The 22,195-nt window shown below is 36.2% G+C and overlaps 1 protein-coding gene across 2 annotated transcripts in view; it reads left to right on the top strand.

The window, feature by feature from the left end:
* Positions 1–21,918, top strand: part of KCNK12 (potassium two pore domain channel subfamily K member 12) — a 134,255-nt gene extending 112,337 nt beyond the window's left edge. Inside the window, exons 3-4 of one of the 2 annotated variants that reach the window (XM_063443928.1) lie at positions 12,509–13,400; positions 21,810–21,918. In XM_063443928.1, the coding sequence (XP_063299998.1) occupies positions 12,509–13,400; positions 21,810–21,861 (944 nt within the window). In that variant the 3' untranslated portion in view covers positions 21,862–21,918. Of the gene's footprint in view, positions 1–12,508; positions 13,405–21,809 lie in introns of those variants that run through there. The other variant, XM_063443929.1, reaches the window with a different exon arrangement.
* The last annotated feature ends 277 nt before the right edge of the window (positions 21,919–22,195 follow it).

The following is a 22,195-nucleotide window of genomic DNA, read 5'->3' as shown; positions in this document are numbered from 1 at the left end:
AAAAGACAACAAATACAGGGTGCGCTAAATAAAATAAAGGGAGATGAAAAAGTCTTTAGGTACAATGTGGACCTTGAGTGAGTGTTCTTAGGTTCTTTCTTTGGGATCTCAGTAGTCGAATATGGAATACAAAAGCAGAGAGGGGAGACCAATAGTGCAAAACCGTAATGCGGAAAGGATCACGAACAACACAGATGTGGAGAAGTGCCAACTTACAATTTAAAGAGCTAAGCCCAGCTCTAGGTAAAACAGCATACAGTGGTATTTAGTACTCCCCACATGTAGGATATTAGAAACATAGAATGTGACGGCAGATAAGAACCATTCGGCCCATCTAGTCTGCCCAGTTTTCTAAATACTTTCATTAGTCCCTGGCATTATCTTATAGTTAGGATAGCCTTATGCCTATCCCACGCATGTTTAAACTCCTTTACTGTGTTAACCTCTACCACTTCAGCTGGAAGGCTATTCCATGCATCCACTACCCTCTCAGTAAAGTAATACTTCCTGATATTATTTTTAAACCTTTGTCCCTCTAATTTAAGACTATGTCCTCTGGTTGTGGTAGTTTTTCTTCTTTTAAATATAGTCTCCTCCTTTACTGTGTTGATTCCCTTTATGTATTTAAATGTTTCTATCATATCCCCCCTGTCTCGTCTTTCCTCCAAGCTATACATGTTAAGATCCTTTAACCTTTCCTGGTAAGTTTTATCCTGCAATCCATGAACCAGTTTAGTAGCCCTTCTTTGAACTCTCTCTAAGGTATCAATATCCTTCTGAAGATATGGTCTCCAGTACTGTGTACAGTACTCCAAGTGAGGTCTCACCAGTGTTCTGTACAATGGCATGAGCACTTCCCTCTTTCTACTGCTAATACCTCTCCCTATACAACCAAGCATTCTGCTAGCATTTCCTGCTGCTCTATTACATTGTCTGCCTACCTTTAAGTCCTCAGAAATAATCACCCCTAAATACCTTTCCTCAGATGTTGAGGTTAGGACTCTATCAAATATTCTGTACTCTGCCCTTGGGTTTTTACGTCCAAGATGCATTATCTTGCACTTATCCCCATTAAATGTCAGTTGCCACAACTCTGACCATTTTTCTAGTTTACCTAAATCATTTGCCATTTGGCTTATCCCTCCTGGAACATCAACCCTGTTACATATCTTAGTATCATCCGCAAAAAGACACACCTTACCACCAAGACCTTCTGCAATATCACTAATAAAAATATTAAAGAGAATGGGTCCAAGTACAGATCCCTGAGGTACCCCACTGGTGACAAGCCCAAGCTTTGAATATACTCCATTGACTACAACCCTCTGCTGCCTGTCACTCAGCCACTGCCTTACCCATTCAACAATATTGGAATCCAAACTCAAAGATTGCAGTTTATTGATAAGCCTTCTATGTGCAACAGTGTCAAAAGCCTTACTGAAATCTAGGTAAGAAATGTCTACTGCACCACCCTGATCTATAATTTTAGTTACCCAATCAAAAAAATCAATAAGATTAGTTTGGCATGATCTCCCTGAAGTAAACCCATGTTGTCTCTGATCTTGAAATCCATGTGTTTTTAGATGTTCAACAATCCTATCCTTTAACATGGTTTCCATCACTTTCCCCACTACTGAAGTAAGGCTTACTGGCCTATAGTTGCCCGACTCCTCCTTATTACCTTTCTTGTGAATGGGCACAACATTCGCTAACTTCCAATCTTCTGGGACTACTCCTGTTAACAATGATTGGTTAAATAAATCTGTTAATGGTTTTTGCTAGTACACCACTAAGCTCTTTTAATAGCTTTGGGTGTATTCCATCAGGTCCCATTGACTTATTTGTCTTTACTTTTGACAGTTGAAATAGAACCTCTTCCTCTGTAAACTCACATGTAATAAATGACTCATTTATCCTTTTTTTTAACAGAGGTCCCTTTCCTTCATTTTCAGCTGTAAATACCGAACAAAAATATTCATTGAGGCAGTCAGCTAGACCTTTATCCTCATCTACATACCTTCCTTCTTTTGTTTTTAATCTAACTAATCCTTGTTTTACTTTTCTTTTCTCATTTATGTATCTAAAAAAAGTTTTGTCCCCCTTTTTTACTGACTGTGCTATTTTCTCTTCTGTGTGTGATTTGGAAGCTCTTATAACTTGCTTAGCCTCTTTCTGCCTTATCTTATAGGTCATTTTGTCTTCCTCACTCTGGGTTTTTTTATAATTACTAAATGCTAACTTTTTGTTTTTTACTATTTTGGCCACATCTGCGGAGTACCACAGTGGTTTCTTGAATTTTTTGCTTTTACTGACAAGCCTAATGCAATTTTCTGTTGCCTTCAGTAGTGCAGCTTTTAAATAATCCCATTTATTTTGGACTCCATTTAAGTTGCTCCAGTCTGATAATGACTCCTTTACACATATTCTAATTTTAGAAAAGTCTGTTTTTCTAAAGTCTAAAACTTTTGTTTTTGTGTGGTGTGACTCAGTCACTGTTCTTATATTAAACCACACTGACTGATGATCACTGGATCCTAAACTTTCACCTACAGTAATATCTGATACCAAATCTCCATTTGTTAACACTAAATCTAGTATGGCCTCTTTACGAGTTGGCTCCTCAACGACTTGTTTTAGAGACAATACCAGTAGGGAGTTTAGAATATGTGTGCTTCTGGCACAAGTAGCTATTTTTGTTTTCCAATTCACATCAGGAAGATTAAAGTCACCCATGGTGATAACTTCCCCCTTCATTGTAATTTTAGCTATTTCTTCAACTAGTAGATTATCTAACTCTCCAATTTGTCCTGGGGGCCTATAAATCACACCTACACGAACTACTGTGTGATTACCAAATTCTAACGTAACCCAAATGGACTCTATGTTCGTCTCACTAACCTTTATTAGGCTAGATTTTATGCTATCCTTCACATACAGGGCCACCCCTCCCCCTTTCTTGCCTTTCCTGTCTTTTCTATATAAAGAGTACCCTGGTATTGCTATGTCCCAGTCATTTTTTTCATTATACCATGTCTCAGTAACAGCGACTAAATCTACACTATCAGTTGCCATTATTGCCACAAGTTCATGGATCTTATTCCCTAAACTGCGAGCATTTGTAGACATGACTCTAAGCTTATCATTTTTTAACACACTTGCTACAGGCACCTTCTGTCCCTGGACAATTGGAGGTGTCTTCACAAGATTCTTTACACCATCCCAGACAGACGTCAGCATATAAAATATATAAAAGATGGAAAAACCCAATGGTGCAATAACTTTGGTAATACTGCAACAACAGACAACACTGAGGTCCTAAGAGTGCCAACTTACAATTTAAAGAGCTATGACCAGCTCTGAGTAAAACAGCATACAGTGGTATTTTAACTCCCCACGTGTAGGATATTCCTCTAATGATGCTTGCAGTGCCGGTCTTATGAAAATAAAATCACAAGAGAGGGCCCATAGTGTTTTCCATATATAAAATGACAGTGGAATAAAAAAGAAACGTACTTACAGTGTTCAGAGCAGCCACACTGCTCTATGAACCAAGCGTGGGTGGAATAATCCCCACCAGGGATTTCTTTTGAAGTACTGGATCTTGTTTAAAAAAAATCAGCCAGGATAAAACAGCAACATATAAAGTAAATGTACTAACCAAAGATAAGTGGTAGTCACAAAATACTTTAATTAAAAACAGTAAAAGTAAAAATACACAACGCGTTTCGCCAAACAGTAGGCTTTTACAAGTGTAGAGTCTTCTGATTCAGGCTCAGAAATTGGAAATAAGACAGTAAGTAGTACATAGTCAACTTTTTGTACTTGAAGCAGCCAAGTGGCAATTTTTCAAATAGAACTCAACTCTTACCTCTCTGGGCTGTGTGAGTCGGCTTTTATTATACACGTTGGAACAAACTTGTCTATAGTAAGAATTTATTTTTACCAAGACAGATATTTTTCCTGACCTCAAGCAAACAGAGCTGACCCCAAAAATATAATTACATTAGCACTTCCTAACTGTTACATTAGTTCTCGGAGACACGACTTACTCTGTGCGTGTGCTGTATGAGGCTATTGATAGACAAGTACAGTATAGATTTTCAGCTATGCAATAATATGCTTCAAAAGATCTCAAACTGAAACTGTTTCTTCTGCTTATATGCTACAAATACAGTGAAAAGAGATTTGACTGAGGATAAGGGCACGGGAAATAGCAGTTTGAAGAATTATATGACTGGGAAGAAAGATGTGAATCTCTGCATTACAGAAATTTACTTTTTGATATTTTTTATTTTTTTATTCTTTGTGTGTGCGTTCAAACGGCCTTCTTTTTTCTAATTATTTCCTTATTATTTTGTTTCTATATCAGATTCAAAGTGTGAGTTTCTTTTCTAATGTTTGAGGTTGTCTTTTATAGATTTCCAATTGATTATTTTATCACTGTATTTCACCACTATTTGGTTATGTGTGGAGTATGTAGGTCAAAGGATGCAGAGAACGCACTTGTTATTTTCCCTTTTGCATGCACCATGATTATCTACAATGTCAATGTAGATTAATGTTGTTTTAATGGAGTTGCTATATATATATATATATATATATATATATATATATATATATATATTTGTGGTTGGATACATGATAGTAGTATGTACCAATTAGTGGTGGTGATAAGTCAGTTGTGCTGTGCCGAAAACGTACGTATAGGCCTGTAAATCAAAGAGTGCGCACCAAGGAGAAGAATGGAATAAATAAATTAAATGAATGAGGTGCGTGGGATAACCTGAAACGGAACAGTCCAGGGAGGAGGGGGAGAGGGGTTTTCTAGGACAAAGTTCTCCCACAAATGAAGGCATTTGACCTTAAACTTGAGGTCAGAAATGTGATAGTAGTATGTATCAATAAGTGGTGGTGATAAGGCGGTGGGGTGTGCTAAAAACCCACATACAGGTATGCCTGTAAAAAAGAGGGCAAATAGGTATAACAGGAAAACACCTTTTATTGCAGCAATTACAAAGCCAAACTTTAAAAGCTTTCTAAGTTATTTCTCAGATTGGGGATGTATGTGTTATAGAATGAGGATTTCCATCTCCTCGGTATTTTGATGGTATGCACTGAGGTGTCAATACTGGAGGCTGCAAATGCATCCCTCGGACGTACTTGGAAACCAGAGTAACCTTTCCTGGTTGAAAACTTTGTTATGATTATTACATATATATATATATTATATTAATTTATTTTTTATTTATTTATTTTAAAAGATTCATAAACAATGGATGCAAAACATTTAAATTAAATCCACATTATATATTTTGATAATACTGGCACAGTACTAGTGCACTATTCGCACCAAAACCACTGCAGCAGGTTGTTATGGTGATTCTTTGATGGAGCATGGCAATTACTGCGCATGCATCTATGTGTTCAATGTTTCTCTATGAAAAGCATTGGTTTGGTCAAAAGTCATCTTTATTGATGACTTAATAGATGGTGGAGCAGCTGCACTAAGGAGACTGACCCAGCTCTAGATTGCAGGTAAGTTTAATAGCCATTGTTCACTGTTTCTTCAAAAATGTGAGAGGGCCTCCGAATCGAAACACTAACGGGGATACCTCAAAATTAAATCTCAATATATTTATTTTTAGAATGTTTTTTTACGAAACACACAAAGACACAAGACAAGACGGAAGAGACACAGAAGAGGAGTGGGACGACCCATAAAAAAACCCACACAATTTAGCTCAATATGTTTCTGAATCTCACGTATAGAAAGGCCGAGCCGGTAGGTGGATCCTGGAGTTCTGGGAGGGGTTACACAGCCTATAAATACACAGGCCACCCCTTCCTCTGAGTTGATACTGCCTAGTTCAGTCCACCACCTCTTCCTTTATTAAGCCATTAAATTTTGGTGGGCCCTCTATTTACAGGCCTACCATAATGTTGGTTTTGGCTCACTACAACCGACTTCTACCACCACTACTATAACTTGAATTATTGTCCCCGACCACATATGTATACATTGTATAATTGCTAATATTTATTAGAGCCATACAGTGAGGGTTATAATGATTGCTGGAGTCGTTTTCTTGTACACCTGTTGACTGGAAATGTACCAAGTGAAATGTATTTTCCCAATAAGTGAAGGTTTACCTGATGGCTATTGATCAGTTATTTTTTCAAAGTGTGGCACCATTATCTGTCCAAAATCCATGTGTTAGTAAGTCATCTATAGATACAAGATAGATTTGTTCACTAATTTCTGAACAAGGGCTGCAAGCAGAAATATAAAACAAGTTGAACATTGTGATAGAATAAGACCATTAACAAATTTGCCAGAGCCAAATGACTATGAATTCATTTCCTCCAGAATAATAAGTTTGGATTAATGGACCATATTGCAATATATGTCATTTTATTTAAATGCTTAAAACTAACAAGTGATAACTTCACGAAAATGGGTTAAGTCATATAATTCTAAAAATCAGAAATGCTCTAATACACTCTATAAACTCTATAAACTGAAATAAATCAAAGATTGTATCATTTAGTTCTTCTTTGTATAATTATCACAGTCTCCATGTTTTTTTGTATTTTTAATTCTATTTTATTTATTCTATATTTTCTTTTATCTTATAAATTATATGATTTAATATTATATTATATATAGTATATAATATTGAAACGTTTCAAATAATCAAGTCAGTTTACTAGCTGCTGTAAGAAACAGTATATCTGAAAAAAACTTGTGCATGGAAGTAATTTAAATTAAAAATAATTATTATTATTATCAGAGTTTGTCGGCTGGCCTCTGAGCATAATTTACTATTTTCATTGGATTTTGTTCCCCAGCATTAGTGCAAATATGCATACTTTACATTTTTAAAAAAGCTTCATACTTAGTTATTAAAGTATTCTGCTATTAAAAACATGGCCAAAACTTTCATCATAACCTGACACAAATGTAAAATAAAAAATAATACTCAATTGCAAAAGCCAACATAGTAAAAAATGAAATGGACATTGCCCCGTAGCGTGGCAGACCTGAAGACCTCGGTAGTGGAACCTCTGTGTACTTTACCCTGACAGGAAGTCTGCGTAGGGAGCACCAAACTGTTTCCTGTCAGACTGGGAAGAGTTTACCAGAGCTCTTCTACAAGACCACGCTACAAGGAGGGGCGTGAGCTGGCACGGCGGGGGAGGACTGAAGACAACCTGAAACAGGAACTAAGAGTAAAAGTGGCAATACAGTGTTAGGAGACTTGAAAACCTTCCCTGTATTTGTTCCCTGTGTTGGAGCTCATTGCTGGAGGTAGTGCTACCTGATGGACGTGGGATATTAAATAGGTATTCTGTGACTATTTGGCCCTTTGTCGAGTTAAGAGCATTATTCAGACATATACTTGAGGTAAATGGAACCTGAGGTAGAATTGTTTTTTGGCATTCCACAAAGAATGTTTTGGGGAGTAGATACCATAAAGGGACAGTGGAACAAAGATGCACATAGGGCTGAGGGAGCAACGAGACACACAGAAGGCTGGGGGGTAGACAAAGAGGCACAGAGTTGTGCTGGGGGGACAGAGGTACACAGTGGGGCTGAGGGGAGAATGTGACATAGAGGGGCTAGGAGGACAAAGATACACAGGTGGAGTTTGGGGTAGAAAGAGACACACAGTGGGGCTAGAGGAAAGGAAGTGTGTGCATGTTTGTCTGTCTGTCAGAGAGTGTGTGTGTGTGTGTGTGTGTCAGTGAGTGTGTGTTGGTCAGTGTTGCGATGACCGTGGCTGGACAGTGGAGGAACTGGGGGTGCACGGAGACACGCAATGCCATGTCACATTCCAACGTGACGTTAATGTGCTCCACTTCACAGGGCTTCAAGGAGTAGCGGCAACTACCTTGTTTATTTGGTCTGTGCTAGCCTTTGAGTTTGACATGCTTGTTCTAGACCCTGTGTAAAATATTGCAAGATATATAAAGAATGAACAAATAAATGAAAAATCAATTAATGAATAAATTGTGCAAATTTGCACAAGTTAATTTTTTTATAAGTCTGAACAACAGTTTATATACAAAACAGTATTTTCCAAATAAGAACTGATTGTGTTAATAAGCTGGGCACTTAGGGACTAATTTTTACACTTTCTTGTAGTAACCTCCCCTCCTCTAGGTGCCATTGATTATAGTACACATAAGTACACATAAGCCACAAATATACCTATAAAATTTAAATGCAGGGCAGATCCTGGGTGGGTGCATGCAGGCCGATCGTCAAGGTGTGCAATGCTAGGCTCCTCCCTCACGTTATGTTTGCCCCCTCTTTTTAAGCTCCACCCCCTCACAATCTGTGCCAGTCAGCAGAGCTGAAAAGAAAAGGTTACAAGCTGACAATCTGTTTTAGGACAACATGTCCTCATGTTCTCAAACAGTTTGTCAGCTTATAACCATTTCCTTCCAGCTCTGCCGCCCAGGCGCCATTCGCGAGGGGTGGGGCCTAACAAGAGGAGGCGGGATCTGACATGCTGTACATCTTGCAGATCTGCCTCTTTGCACTGGGTACCCAGGACTAACCCTGCCTGTATGACATCCATTATATTTTTTCCTCTTTTGACCTCCGGAGAAGGGACACTGTCGGATGTGTGACTGCTACCCACAGTTCTCTTGCTTGAATACCCTAAAGCTACTATGTATAAATGGCATTGAAGGAGGCTCTTTGAAAATGAAGACCTATTATTTCTCTATCTCTCAGGTGATGCTTGCTATGGGTACATGGAAGTATAATCCAATGACCAATCCCCAGCCCCAGGCAGAGATGATACATATTGATGCCCACACCTAAACCAAGGATTGTCAAATAAAGGAACTTTGGGAAACTGAAAACTAAATTCATATTTACATGTTGTGATTATATTGGCTCGAGGACTGAGGAAAAAGAAAAATTAATCAAATCTACCGGGTTACTTGTGTTTTCCCCAACTGAAAGCATCAAACATTATTGACTACAGAATATCTGTACCTCTTGTTGAATATTTAAATAATAACACAATCTCTCTGTGAATTAATTGCAACATTTAATGACTGAAACATTGGTTGTAATTTTTTTCTCATAGTTTTTTTAACTTACATATTTGAGGTCTAAGAGAGACAAAAAGAAGATGTTGACACATTCAAAATAACGTAAAGATTCGTAATTTAGAAGTGATCTTCTACATTCACATATTTATAAAGCCACCAGGTAATCACCTGTCTCTAACCACTAACTTTTGATTTCTCTGTAATAACAAGAATCACCAGATGTACATTTCCAAAGTATAAAAAGTCTACCATATGCAAGTTCTCCATCACTGCATTCCATTTTACTGGACTACACATCACTGATTCCATATAAATTATATTCTGTACGAGAGTGATTTATCTTGCAGTAGCAAACACTAAAACGTGTATAGCAATATATCAAAGCCAACAATGGCAAACTTACATTATAGGTTGTTTTTGGACTATAGGTACCCTCATGTCCAGACCCTTTCTGTACACCCTCTTAGCTGCTAAATACTAAAGTTTAAAAAAGATTACTTACCTTGTTTACAGTGCCAGGACTCCTCTGCTGCAGCTGTCTTCTCCACAATTGAAGAATTCAGTTGCTCCACCTTCTCCTCCAATCAATTGCGTCTCATAGAGAGGCAATGAATTGGAGGTACAAATGAGTGGCCATATGCCGCACTTCTCCAATCAAGTGCTGCTCACAGCAGTATTTAAATCCCAGACCGAGTTTTATTCCGTCTGTAGGAGGAAGTGCCACGAGAGGTGGATTTAACTCAGCGATGTAAACATTGTAGTTTAAAGGGGATATTACAAAAGAGAGGAATAAGAATGCAAGACTGAAAATGAGTTTTGAAAGAAAATAGGACCGTAGAAGTTATGTTACGTTAACTTTATGTCTGCAGGTGTTCCACTAGTGGCTTTCATACACTGGCCTAACTTGCATTTATTCATTGTTTTTTTAGGAGTTTATTGTCTTCTTTATGATGTCCACACTCATGACATCCTCAACTTTCTCTCTCTGTGAGATAGATTGCGTTCATTTTCCAGAGCAATCAATTTTGATCCTAGACATAATAGGCATTTAACAATCAGGACTGATACATGAATCTATTTTGAGTTGTTTTTCTTTACAAGAACTTGCTGTGCAAAACTTGTTATGAGCAAAGCTTTGAAGAAATGTTGGCTTTTTTTTTTAACCTTTTTTCATTTTTAACCTTTTATTCACACTTGATGTTGTGCTAGGGTATTAAAAGAAAACCATTTCTGTTCTCTTAACCCCTTAAGGACCAAACTTCTGGAATAAAAGGGAATCATGACATGTCACACATGTCATGTGTCCTTAAGGGGTTAAAAACAATATATGGGTGGACTTAAAGAGAAACCCTTAAATTATGATGGAACAAACACAGAACAAATTCTAAGTTCTTTTGGTTCCAGAAGTTGGGCAATTTCCTCCATACTTAAGAGGTTAAATTGATTCTCTCTTCTAAACCCTTCTATTACACTTCAGACACATCCTCCTGTCTATCCTCCTTTCATTCTAATAAGCTCAGTTTCTAAATTCTGTGATCTAACTTAGAGAACATGTGAAGACAGGCAAGGTGTAACTGATATACCTAGGTTATTATACTGTTTTTTTATTGTCCGTAAGAACTCGGTGTTTGATTTAATTGTTTACAAGTGAATTGAAAGTCACAATACTTGGATAGTTGTTTTCTTTGATCTTGTGACTCACGGGTAAGTTGTATTAGTTAATTTCTATACTGACTACTCCTAGAACCTCTTTATGAGGTGGTTAGATACGCCACTTTATCTAAACACAAGTTGTGATAGAGATTATTGTAGAGTTTATTTCAGAATTATATTATTATTATTATTTTAATTATAATTATATATTATTTTATGAGTGACGCAGATTTTTATGAACATAAAATATTAGGTACAATATATTTGTTCTTTGAGATCGGAAACTTTTCTATATATCGGCATTTGTTTACTGTAACATTTTTGCATATAGATGCATAGAAACACAGCTGAAACAAAGACACAAGTCCACCAAGTTAAAACTTTAACATATTATTGTTTCTGCTGTTGATCCACGAGATGCTACAGTCCAAACCAAGCAAATTGCATCTGTGCCCCAAATAGGAAAACATAGATTTTTAACTTCAAAGTGGCAACAAGATTTATTCTTCCTCTTACTTCTTACATCAAGCCATTGAATACATGTTTGGCAATATAGCCCTGAATTCCCTGCTTTGCAAAAAAGAAAAAGAAAAGTGCCAATACTTTTTTATTGATATGCACTGAATCTGGTTAAACAACTTGTCTGGGAAGACATTTATTTTATGTATTTATTACACTTTTAATCTTTTTTCCCTGCTGTTTGTGATTTTTTTTCTCATGTTTCAATAGATGGTCCGCTGTCCTTTGTACAGTTCTGTTAATGAACAAGTTTCAAGAGAGTTGTTTATATTGACCTTGTATATGCTGGATTACTGCGAACCTAATTTAAAAGGTCTTGCAGCTTTGGCATCAATGGCATATCAGGCCCTAGCCACCAAGGGGGAGACTTGGGTACATTTTTAGGAGATAGGGGGTGGACATGGCACGTCCACAAATGCTTCTTGTATATTTATTTAGAGCTCCCACCCATGACTGAGTGGTGAATAGGTCCCCACGTTCATTATTATTACAGCTGCCAAGACGGTAGCATTTTATTACAGTAAAAAGCAATGTGTTGCTCGCTATTTAGCGGTCATGCCCCCACTCACGGCGTGGAAAGTAGGGGTATATGGAAGGTGTATGACCTACCTAGTACTACTTTGCGGGTAATATCGATAGTCTCATAAATGAGCTTTGAAAGTACATTTATTGGAAGATTTTTCTCAAGTAGCTGATCTTTTTACCGGGTTCAGCTGCAAGAATTTTGGCAGGAATAAAATCCAGTTGAAAGTCGATAAAAATATTAGTATTTTATCAAAATTAGTCCAGATGATATTTTTTATCTGGGTTTTGCTGATAACATAGAGATAATGTAGACTTGAGGCCGTTAGTGGTAATATTATCAATCTGAAATGAAAACAACATTTTTGAAGTGTAACTAAAAGGATGGTCTATTAACCAGTTGCAGTGTTTCTATTACATAACAATGTCAATTCAGTCTTCATCTATCCAAATTTGATCACATCAGTATTATTCGTTAGCGTGAAGTCACCATTAACATCTGGATGCACTAGCAAGAACTAAATTACAAAATACTTCAACATTGATACCATTATATTTGTATCACTACTTTTACCATTTAAACAATTTTAAAATCAGTTAAAATCAGTTATCAGTAATGATATTTGTCAGACAATTATATACAACATTACATATAAATGCAGTAGATACAATTATCAGAATATATTGCTGTGTCCTCCGTTTCTTTTCAATGATTAACCGAGTGCAATATTCTATTTTCCTACAGGTTTTGGAATGACTACTCCAGCCACTATAACTGGAAAAGTGTTCCTCATCTTTTACGGCCTCTTCGGATGTGCGGGCACTATATTGTTTTTCAACCTCTTCTTGGAAAGGATAATATCGCTTTTGGCTTTCGTTATGAAAGCTTGTCACGAAAGACAATTGAGGAGAAATGGACTTCTACCTCCCATGGTTAGAAGAGGATCGTCCGTGTCCGAGGTGGACAGTCTTGTTGGTTGGAAGCCTTCAGTGTACCACGTTATGCTGATTTTGGGAATATTTGCTATAACCCTTTCATGCTGTGCATCAGCAATGTACACGCCGGTAGAAGGATGGAATTATATTGACTCTTTATATTATTGTTTTGTCACTTTTAGCACCATTGGCTTTGGAGATTTGGTAAGCAGCCAAAATGCAGTATACCGATATCAGGGATTATACAGGTTTGGAAATTTCATGTTTATATTTTTGGGAGTTTGTTGCATTTACTCTCTTTTTAATGTCATATCGATTGTAATCAAGCAAGTTTTAAACTGGCTTTTAAAAAAATGTAGATGCAGATGCTGTTCTAAGTGCCATAAATCCAATACCCGTCTTGGGCGCCGCAATGCCATCACTCCGGGAGCGCGGTTCCGCAGGAATCCAATTTCAGTAGACACAGATGGAAATTACGACAGTGACACAGAGGGCAGGAGACTTTCTGGCGAGTTGATCTCCATGAGAGACCTCACCGCATCAAATAAGGTTTCCCTTGCCATACTACAGAAACAGTTATCTGAGACAGCCAATGGTTACCCTAGAACTGTGTGCATCAATACGAGACAAAATGGATTCTCAGGAGGGGTTGGAGCATTAGCCATCATGAACAATAGGTTGGCAGAAACAAGTGATTCTAGGTAGAGTTTTTCAAATTTCTATAATATTTTCAGTATCTTTATTTTTAAATAAAAGTTGCAAAGCAGATGTTTTTTTTGGAAATCGACATGCTTAGTGAATTAATCCATCCACTTCACCAACATACAACTGCATGATGCCTGTACAAGAAATCTTTGTTCTAGCAAAAGTTGTTCAGTTTATTTTTATCATTTCTCATTTGCTTGGTATTTATTAGACTAACACTATTAGAATGCAATCTTTGGGGAATATAACAAGCATGTTCCAGTAACACTGTTTAACCCCTTAAGGACCAAACTTCTGGAATAAAAGGGAATCATGACATGTCACACATGTCATGTGTCCTTAAGGGGTTAAAGGAATACTCCAAGCATCATAAAGACTACAATGCATTATAGCGTTTATTTTGTCCGGGGGACCCTGGCACCCTCTCATTAAAATTACTTGCTTCTGCTGGGCAAAGGCTCAGGGAAGCTAACAAAGCTCCGTGGAGGAGCTTCCAGCTTTCCTAAAGGCTGTGACCAGTGCCAGGCACCTGCAAGATCCCAGGTAAGTTGTCAAACCATTAGCAAGTGGCTTGACTACTTAACCTGGGAGAGTGATAGAGCAATTCTGGTACAATAAGCTCTACAGCATACTTTGATTGTTATTGAGCTAATAGTAAGATGAAATAGTCTGTCAGAATCTCATTGGTAAATCCAAATAGATCTCTTCTTGTACTTATTCAATATTGGCTGCAGCTAGTCTTGCTAATTCAGTGTTGAGTAGGCATGATGGGTCTTGTAGTACACTTTATTGACTTAATGGTTTAAGTAATGGTTTCCCCTACAATTCAGAGTATAGAACTTACACTAAATAAAACAATTATTGCATTTATTATTTTTAAGAAGATTAACACTTAGAATGTGTCTGTAAAAAGACATTGTCTCTGTATCCAAAGAGTTACTACTGGTACTAATTAACTTGAAGAAACAATAGCCCTAAAGTCAGGGGGACTGGAGAATTAACAAAGTGTTATCAGTTTGAGTTTGGTAATAGGTTGTGGAATTGAGCTCCTAGTGGTTTTGAAAACGTTGTGGTGTTAGCTCAGGAATTAAACATAATCTGCTGCCTCTGATTTGGCAGGCATTTCATGTAATTTGAGAAAAGAAATGCAGCTTTTAATCCATGCAAATAATTAAAATAAAGCAACTTAGAGGCACACTGTCAGCAGTTGAATTTTAAATTTACCATACAGACCTTTATTAAAAAAACATCGCTAAATGGGAGTTGTTGTGCGTGTTTGGAGGTTCTGCAATAATGACATAACATTACAAACATTACAAAAACAAAAGTTACTTTGGTTAGACATATAGCTATTTATATGGATTTATATTGTGAAGTGTTGAAGTTGCAGCTGCAGACCAAAAGGGCAGCATCAATGTGTGACATCATCACAAACAGGACCACTCAACCCAACCCATCCAGTTTAATAAAATAAAAGGCTAAATGTTATTGCCCAACTAATTCTAAAGTGTGAGCTGAGTCCGGCTCTCCTCCTCCATGATTGGTCTCTCCTCTCTACGCTGAAAAACTATTGGCTCTGCCTTCTGTAATCAAACCTGCTGTTTTATCATTCAACGTATTTCATTTCTGCTATCCACGTCAATGACACACAGTGCTAAGGTAGTGCTTTGTGGAAATATTATGATATGGTTGTACAAGAAATAGCGAAGATAAACAGATACATGTAAAGAAGATTTGCCTGAAATTTAGTGAAGTAAAACAGGTTGGAGGTATTTGATAGTGTCCCTTTAAAAAAAACTCAGCCTTTAAACAAGGCACTCTTAGTAAATTTCATTTGAAAATTATATCAATGCAGGAGGACTTAAACTCTTATGCTATTTACGGACAACTAAATGATATTCACAGAAGTAAACTTTTCACTAAAATGCACTCCAAACATATAACTATATGTTTACATGTACATTAACACAGGCAATCTTTATAAAACTATATGAAGTTGTACCATATACAATTTGCCAAATATGATGTATTTTATATTTATATATATATATATATATATACAGGATTTGCACGTATATCCCTGTATGCACTATGTGCAAGCAATGATTTCAATATATAGACACATCATACGCACAAGATATTAATATATGTGTATTCATGATAACATGTATATAACTATGTGCTTTAGAGTCTACTTCAGTGGCCTGGCCCTGGCTTAGCCCCATGCCTATGACCACCTTAACCTGTTCTATCTAGATACACAGTGTTTGTACAATTTATAAAATAGTTTCGGTATACCCTATACCAGGGAGTTAAACAACAATAAGGGCCAGAAGAATAGATATCTGTATATTATATCTGCCGTTTTAATTTAGTGAGATGGTGAGTATATGACTCCCATATTGGGATAGGCTTTCCAAAATGTTTTGCTGCAGTAGAAACATTAACGCAAACTGTATCCAAATAAGCATTTTGCTCAAATGCAGACATTGTTTTTACATTCTGTTCCTGCTATTTTGGTTAGCAGTACTGCTAGTAATGCCTCTTGGGTCCTTGAAAATACCTATAAGTACGGTATATGACCATTTTTACTTATGCATTGTTGCCACATCTACTGTATGTGAGTAAAATCGTATTTTTGTTTTTTTTACTAACAAATCATATCCCGTGTGAAATATTGCAAGATAAAGGACACTGCATACTTCCAAAATATTTTTCTGTTCCAAATATTTTTATTAAAGGAACACTATGGTCACCTAAATTACTTTAGCTAAATAAAGCAGTTTTCGTGTATAGATCATTCCCCTGCAATTTCACTGCTCAATTCACTGTCATTTAGGAGTTAAATCACTTTGTTTCTGTTTATGCAGCCCTAGCCACACCTCCCCTGGCTATGATTGACAGAGCCTGCATAAAAAAAAAAACTGGTTTCACTTTCAAACAGATGTAATTTACCTTAAACAATTGTATCTCAATCTCTAAATTGAACTTTAATCACATACAGGAGGCTCTTGCAGGGTCTAGCAAGCTATTAACATAGCAGGGGATAAGAAAATCTTAATTAAACAGAACCTGCAATAAAGAAAGCCTAAATAGGGCTCTCTTTACAGGAAGTGTTTATGGAAGGCTGTGCAAGTCACATGCAGGGAGGTGTGACTAGGGTTCATAAACAAAGGGATGTAACTCCTAAATGGCAGAGGATTGAGCAGTGAGGCTGCAGGGGCATGTTCTATACACCAAAACTGCTTCATTAAGCTAAAGTTGTTCAGGTGACTATAGTGTCCCTTTAAGGATAAATGAAAAAAGGGAAAAGTAACAAAAATCTGTACACAGAGTTGCTTTGTTATGATATGTTTACATGCTGGCTATGCAACCCTTACTTCAAATAAAAGATATTCTAATATTTTTTTTCAATCATAAATAGTGAAAGGGGTTAAGTAACAATAGTTTAACCCATTGGTCTATTCCCGTTATTTGCCCTCCAATATATTTGGTATGTTGAACCTAACCAAACCTTAATACATTTTGAAACTGTTTAGGAAATATACATTATAACAAATAATGTAGCAATGGCACTCTGGGGTCAATAAGGTATGACCTCTTCAAGAATTTTTAGTAATGGGTCGTCATCACTGTTCAATCTTTTCCGCCATATAAATTCACATAGTTACGAATCCAACATGCTCCTATGAGTGCCCTGGCGGGTTTTGTTCTTAAATTTTGCCTTTCCCCACATGGATTCCAATGACTGGGTGTGGGAACCTGTCTTCGGATTTACGAAGTTCGGTGAGTAACAGGAGCAGAGGCCAGATAAAAGGAGAGATCCTAACTCATTTTACTGGAATCCTTAGAATTAGATATTTTATAATGAGTACATTGAGAATAAAAAAAAAACATTTGGTTTCGTAATAAGCATAATAAATAATCAAAAATATTATAGCAAAATAAAACTTTTTTAAAGAAAAAGTATCACTTATATACTAACAAATATTTTATTTTAAAAATACATACTTCAGTGTTGTGTATTTTTTTTTTAAAGTACATATTTTTTAGAATCGGGGTACACATTAACAGAACCTCCACTGCCCGAATGCAAATAAATAAATAACAGTTTATTAGATATATGCATTTTGAAAACATGCATGAATTTAATTGCTATTTTATTCAATTGGAGTGATATCTAAAACCAACTTGCAAAAGCTGTAGATCTCTTGTCTGCAGCCTTCGCAAGCCCTCCCCTTCTTCCCCAGCCTAGCCCAGCCCAAACTTTCTGTTTCCAATCACAGACTTCCAAATGCAGTTCCAAGAGAAGTCTTTGCAAGGCAGATGCTCTGAGTAATTGCCTGATTTAATTTAATTTAAAAAAGTGCCAATTTATATTGAAATATGCACTTTTTTCAAACTACAGCAGGCACACTCTGCATAAATATAGCACTTTTTCGACCCATAAAGCAAGCTGAAGTGTATTTTTTTCTGTAAATTAACTCATGGTAAAAATAGATGTGATTAAATTAAATTAAAATCAAATTGCTCACATTATTTCTGTTTCATAAACACTAGGTTTCATTGTTGTTTTACAACAACCGTTACTATATAATAAATATATACTAGCGTAATATAAATTTCTCATGATTATAAAATAAGATAAAGCACTTGCATTTTACCATTTGGATACGTATCATGGGAAATTCCTTTCAAAACTATGGGATACTAAGATTAGCCATCCTCTTATATTTACTTATGGCTGAGACGTATAATGTACTCATTTAATGCTTGTTCTGTGTCATATGTTCCAAAGCTGTAATTATCTACATCTTAATACAGCAATGGCATTATGAAATAAACTTTGCGATATAGAAAGAGCCTGCACATTTTATTTCACTTTGTTTATTAAGAGTCGATATGTTCTGTGCTATAGCATTATACAAAAGGGTTAGTCATTCAGAATATTTTTTTTTTAACTCATTGTTTAGGCTTGTTTTAAACTAAGTGCTTCAGCATCTACAGCAAGGGTTCTCAAACCGTAGCCCTCCAGATGTTGCTGGACTACAGCTCCCATGATTCTCTGGCTATCTATATCATGGCAAGAATGATGGGAGTTGTAGCTCAGTAACATCTGGAGGGCCACAGTTTGAGGACCCCTGATCTACAGCATATTACATAGTTACATAGTTACAGAGCTGAAAAGAGACTTGCGTCCATCAAGTTCAGCCTTCCTCACATTTGTTTTTTGCTGTTGATCCAAAAGAAGGCAAAAACCCCAGTTTGAAGCACAATTTTGCAACTAGCTAGGAAAAAAATTCCTTCTTGACCCCAGAATGGCAGTCAGATTTATCCTTGGATCAAGCAGTTATTACCCTACATTGAAAGATTACATCCTTGAATATTCCGTTTTTGCAAGTATGCATCTAGTAGCTGTTTGAACATCTGTATGGACTCTGATAAAACCACCTCTTCAGGCAGAGAATTCCACATCCTGATTGTTCTTACAGTAAAAAAAACCGTTCCTTTGCCTTAAAAGAAATAACAAAAGATGTAAATAATATGGTCTCATATCTTTCGTTGGATGTATTTTGTTGCAGTAGAACAGGTTTAAGAAATGTAGGCTGACACAGTTAGTGCCTAGGCTATAATAGAAATATTTGTTTTATAATTATAATATTAAATATATTAAAAAAGAAGTTCCTTGGTGCACAATAACGGTTATTAATTATATAAAAAGAGGGGAAAAAATTAAAATAAAAACAGCAGATTTTTTTTGTGCCTCAACTACTTTAGCAAAACGCTTATTCACTAAATAGAGTCAAGCTAGTAACCAGTTTGCAATATTTAGACCGACATACATTTTCTAGTGAGTCGACATCCACTTTTGGTTTTTAGAAAAATCGAAACCACTTTAGAATTAATGCCGGTAGCTCATTGTTGAACGTTGGTAGTTTCTCCATGTTATTGACAGCCGCTTTTATCTATAAGGAGAGGAACCTTGTATCATGTATCATGAACGATTGATAGTAAGAATAAATCTGTGGTTTTGGTGCAAGGTCTGATAAGATTCTATTTACATCTTTAATGCTTCTGAGCATGTTGTGAGTAAGCAGAAATGGTGTCAGGGCAGGAGTAAAGTGAATGCTGGAGATAATTATTGGAATACATTAATGTTATTTATGACAAGCCATGAATAATGGCAGGGTCCATGGAATGTCATTTGATTAATACCTTGGAAAAAATCTTTAGTGATTAGTCAGGCAAATAAAAACATGCCACTCTGCTAATTAGTGCACGCTTGAAATTTTTGCTAATAATTCTTTAGATGCTGATAGATGACCAGGGAGCTAAAGATCTTTGTGAATTCCTTGTCCTGTGATGCTCAGGCAGTCTGTGTTGTAACATGGTACCCAACTCTGTTCTTTTATTAGAGGTTGTTACTCCAATAAATGTAACAAAACAGCTTAATCTTGAAATATAACAAAATTATTAAGGAATATTATAGGCACTGTAGCTGTTTCACCTAATCAAAGTGGTTATTGTACCCTGGCGACATTCTTCCATTTAGTGTTAAATAGTTTTTAATGGTTTAACAGTCCATCCCCTCTGTGCTGCTCGGGGTAATGAGGAAGCATTAGCCTGAGCAGCAATGGGCAGCAGTGATTGGTTGAGAGTGTCAGCCGACTGCATTCAGCCTATCACAGCTGCCAATGCTGGTATGCATTGGTATGGCTATAAAGAAATGTATAATCTCTGCCTTAGCCATACTCCTAGTGGGACTCTCATTCAGTCTTAAACTGCTCGAACATGGTACTGAAAGATTTGTTTTAAATGGTTGATATCTTGTAGGGATTGTTAGATGCTGATTTATTTCACCTAAATGGTCTTTTAGCACATTTAGGTTTATCAAAACTACACCAATATTAGCATAATAATGTATTTTGTTATTCTGTATATAGCGACATACTAAAGCATTTAGTGTTAAAGTTTGGTGTGGGAGTCATAGGAATCATAGAATCTTTCTTTTTACCTTTCAGAGACCTTTTGGCTTTGTTCTCAAAACCACCTTTCAAATTGAATTAGGGGAGATGACACTCTGAACTCATCCAAATATGTCTGAGTACATAAATAAATAGATCATGTGTCAGCAGGCAAAATATAACTAAATAGCTTAACTAAAAGAAATAGTGTTCCCCCAGACACAATGTTAGTAGTAGTAACCCACTGTTATGACCCTTCCCTTCCATTTGTACCATTTGTGGCAATTGAGGGTTAACATAAGCTGTGGCTGGAAGGAACCCCTCCAGAACCAATCACAGGCACAGTAATGGGTACTCACTGTGATAGAATACCAGAAGGTGTACACTGGATGAAGATGTGTTGGGTCCATTGTGCATAGTTTTTTGATAGCAGTCCTATATGAGGTCACTGATGGGGGGCATGCTACACACTGACAGTGCACTGCATTCCCCCCCATAAAAAAGATGCTGAATACTAAGTAAAGTTAATGTGCTTTTAGAGTTGTGTTGTGCTGGTACATCCCACATGCCTGTATGAACATAACATGCATTCTATTATGCATTCCATTATTAGCATGTCTATTATACATATAATGCATGGCAGACATTTCTTTTCATACATCATAAGCACACATCTTTACCATTTTACATGGTGTGTAAATCAGTATACCAGCTTGCTTCAAAATCCCATTTTATGATATTATTCCATCTGTGGCGTTGTAGTATGTCTCCTCTATTAATGTTGACTTATTCAATCAATATTTTGTGAATATGCTGTTCATTTAAATCCCATATAATTCCAGTCCTAAACCAAATGGTACTCCGGGTAAGCATCATTGGGTACCACCCATTACTTACACAATACTATGTCAGATTTCTGAAGTTTTGTTCACACCTGGCAAATCTCTACATTTGCCCCAGATGTTCCAGATATGACAACTATGTGTCAGGTAGCTAGGAGATTGCTTTTTTTAATTAAATAAATAAAATATTTGGTGCCCCCGTTTGCCTGCCCAGAAGCAACTGTTTGAGTCAACTGAGGGAAGAACCCATACTTACAGGTGATTCTATCTAGCAATAAGATCTGTTTTCCTTTTCTTTTTTTAAATGTGCTTTTTGATGCCTGGATGAAAGCATAGGGTTTATTTATAAAAATATATATATTCTATCACAACATACATTATCAAGTTCATATACAAAACATATCACGATGAAAACCATGAAAAGCATGCTTCGAAGAAAGAAAAGTGCCTCCACCCTTGATTTAAGATTAGTATATGAATGGTTTCACTAAATACAAATGCAATTTGCTTCTGAACTATTTAAAATGCTTTAATTAAAAAAAAATATTTAAAAATATCTGCAACTATTAAACCTCAATCATATTTTTTTGTGTAACAGGTACTCAAGCAGCAAGAGCCAGTGCTTTGGACATCCAACTACACGAAATTGAATGCAAATTTTCTTATTATTTTTGCTAATTGATTTATTTATACTATTGATGTTATAAAAAAAATTACAAAAAAAAATTAAAAAAATAACTATTTGGATCTGCAGAAGAAATGAATTTGCCCATTTTAAGTTTACCATTTATTGCTGGCATGTTAAAGCACAAACTCATTTTTTAATACTTGTAATGCTCTTTTTGTACATTTTTAAAAACACTACAAAATGGTGAATAAAAGGGAACATTTATGATTTTTTTTTTCTTTTCATATATGCATTAATTGCTGACTAGAATATGAGAGAACTGTATATTTAAATAATCTCATTTAAATCTAGCTCTA

Source organism: Pelobates fuscus, chromosome 2, assembly GCF_036172605.1.
Source record: "Pelobates fuscus isolate aPelFus1 chromosome 2, aPelFus1.pri, whole genome shotgun sequence".
NCBI classification, from domain to species: domain Eukaryota; kingdom Metazoa; phylum Chordata; class Amphibia; order Anura; family Pelobatidae; genus Pelobates; species Pelobates fuscus.
The sequence above is the reverse complement of the archived record's forward strand: the minus strand, read 5'-3'. Positions and strand labels throughout refer to the sequence as shown.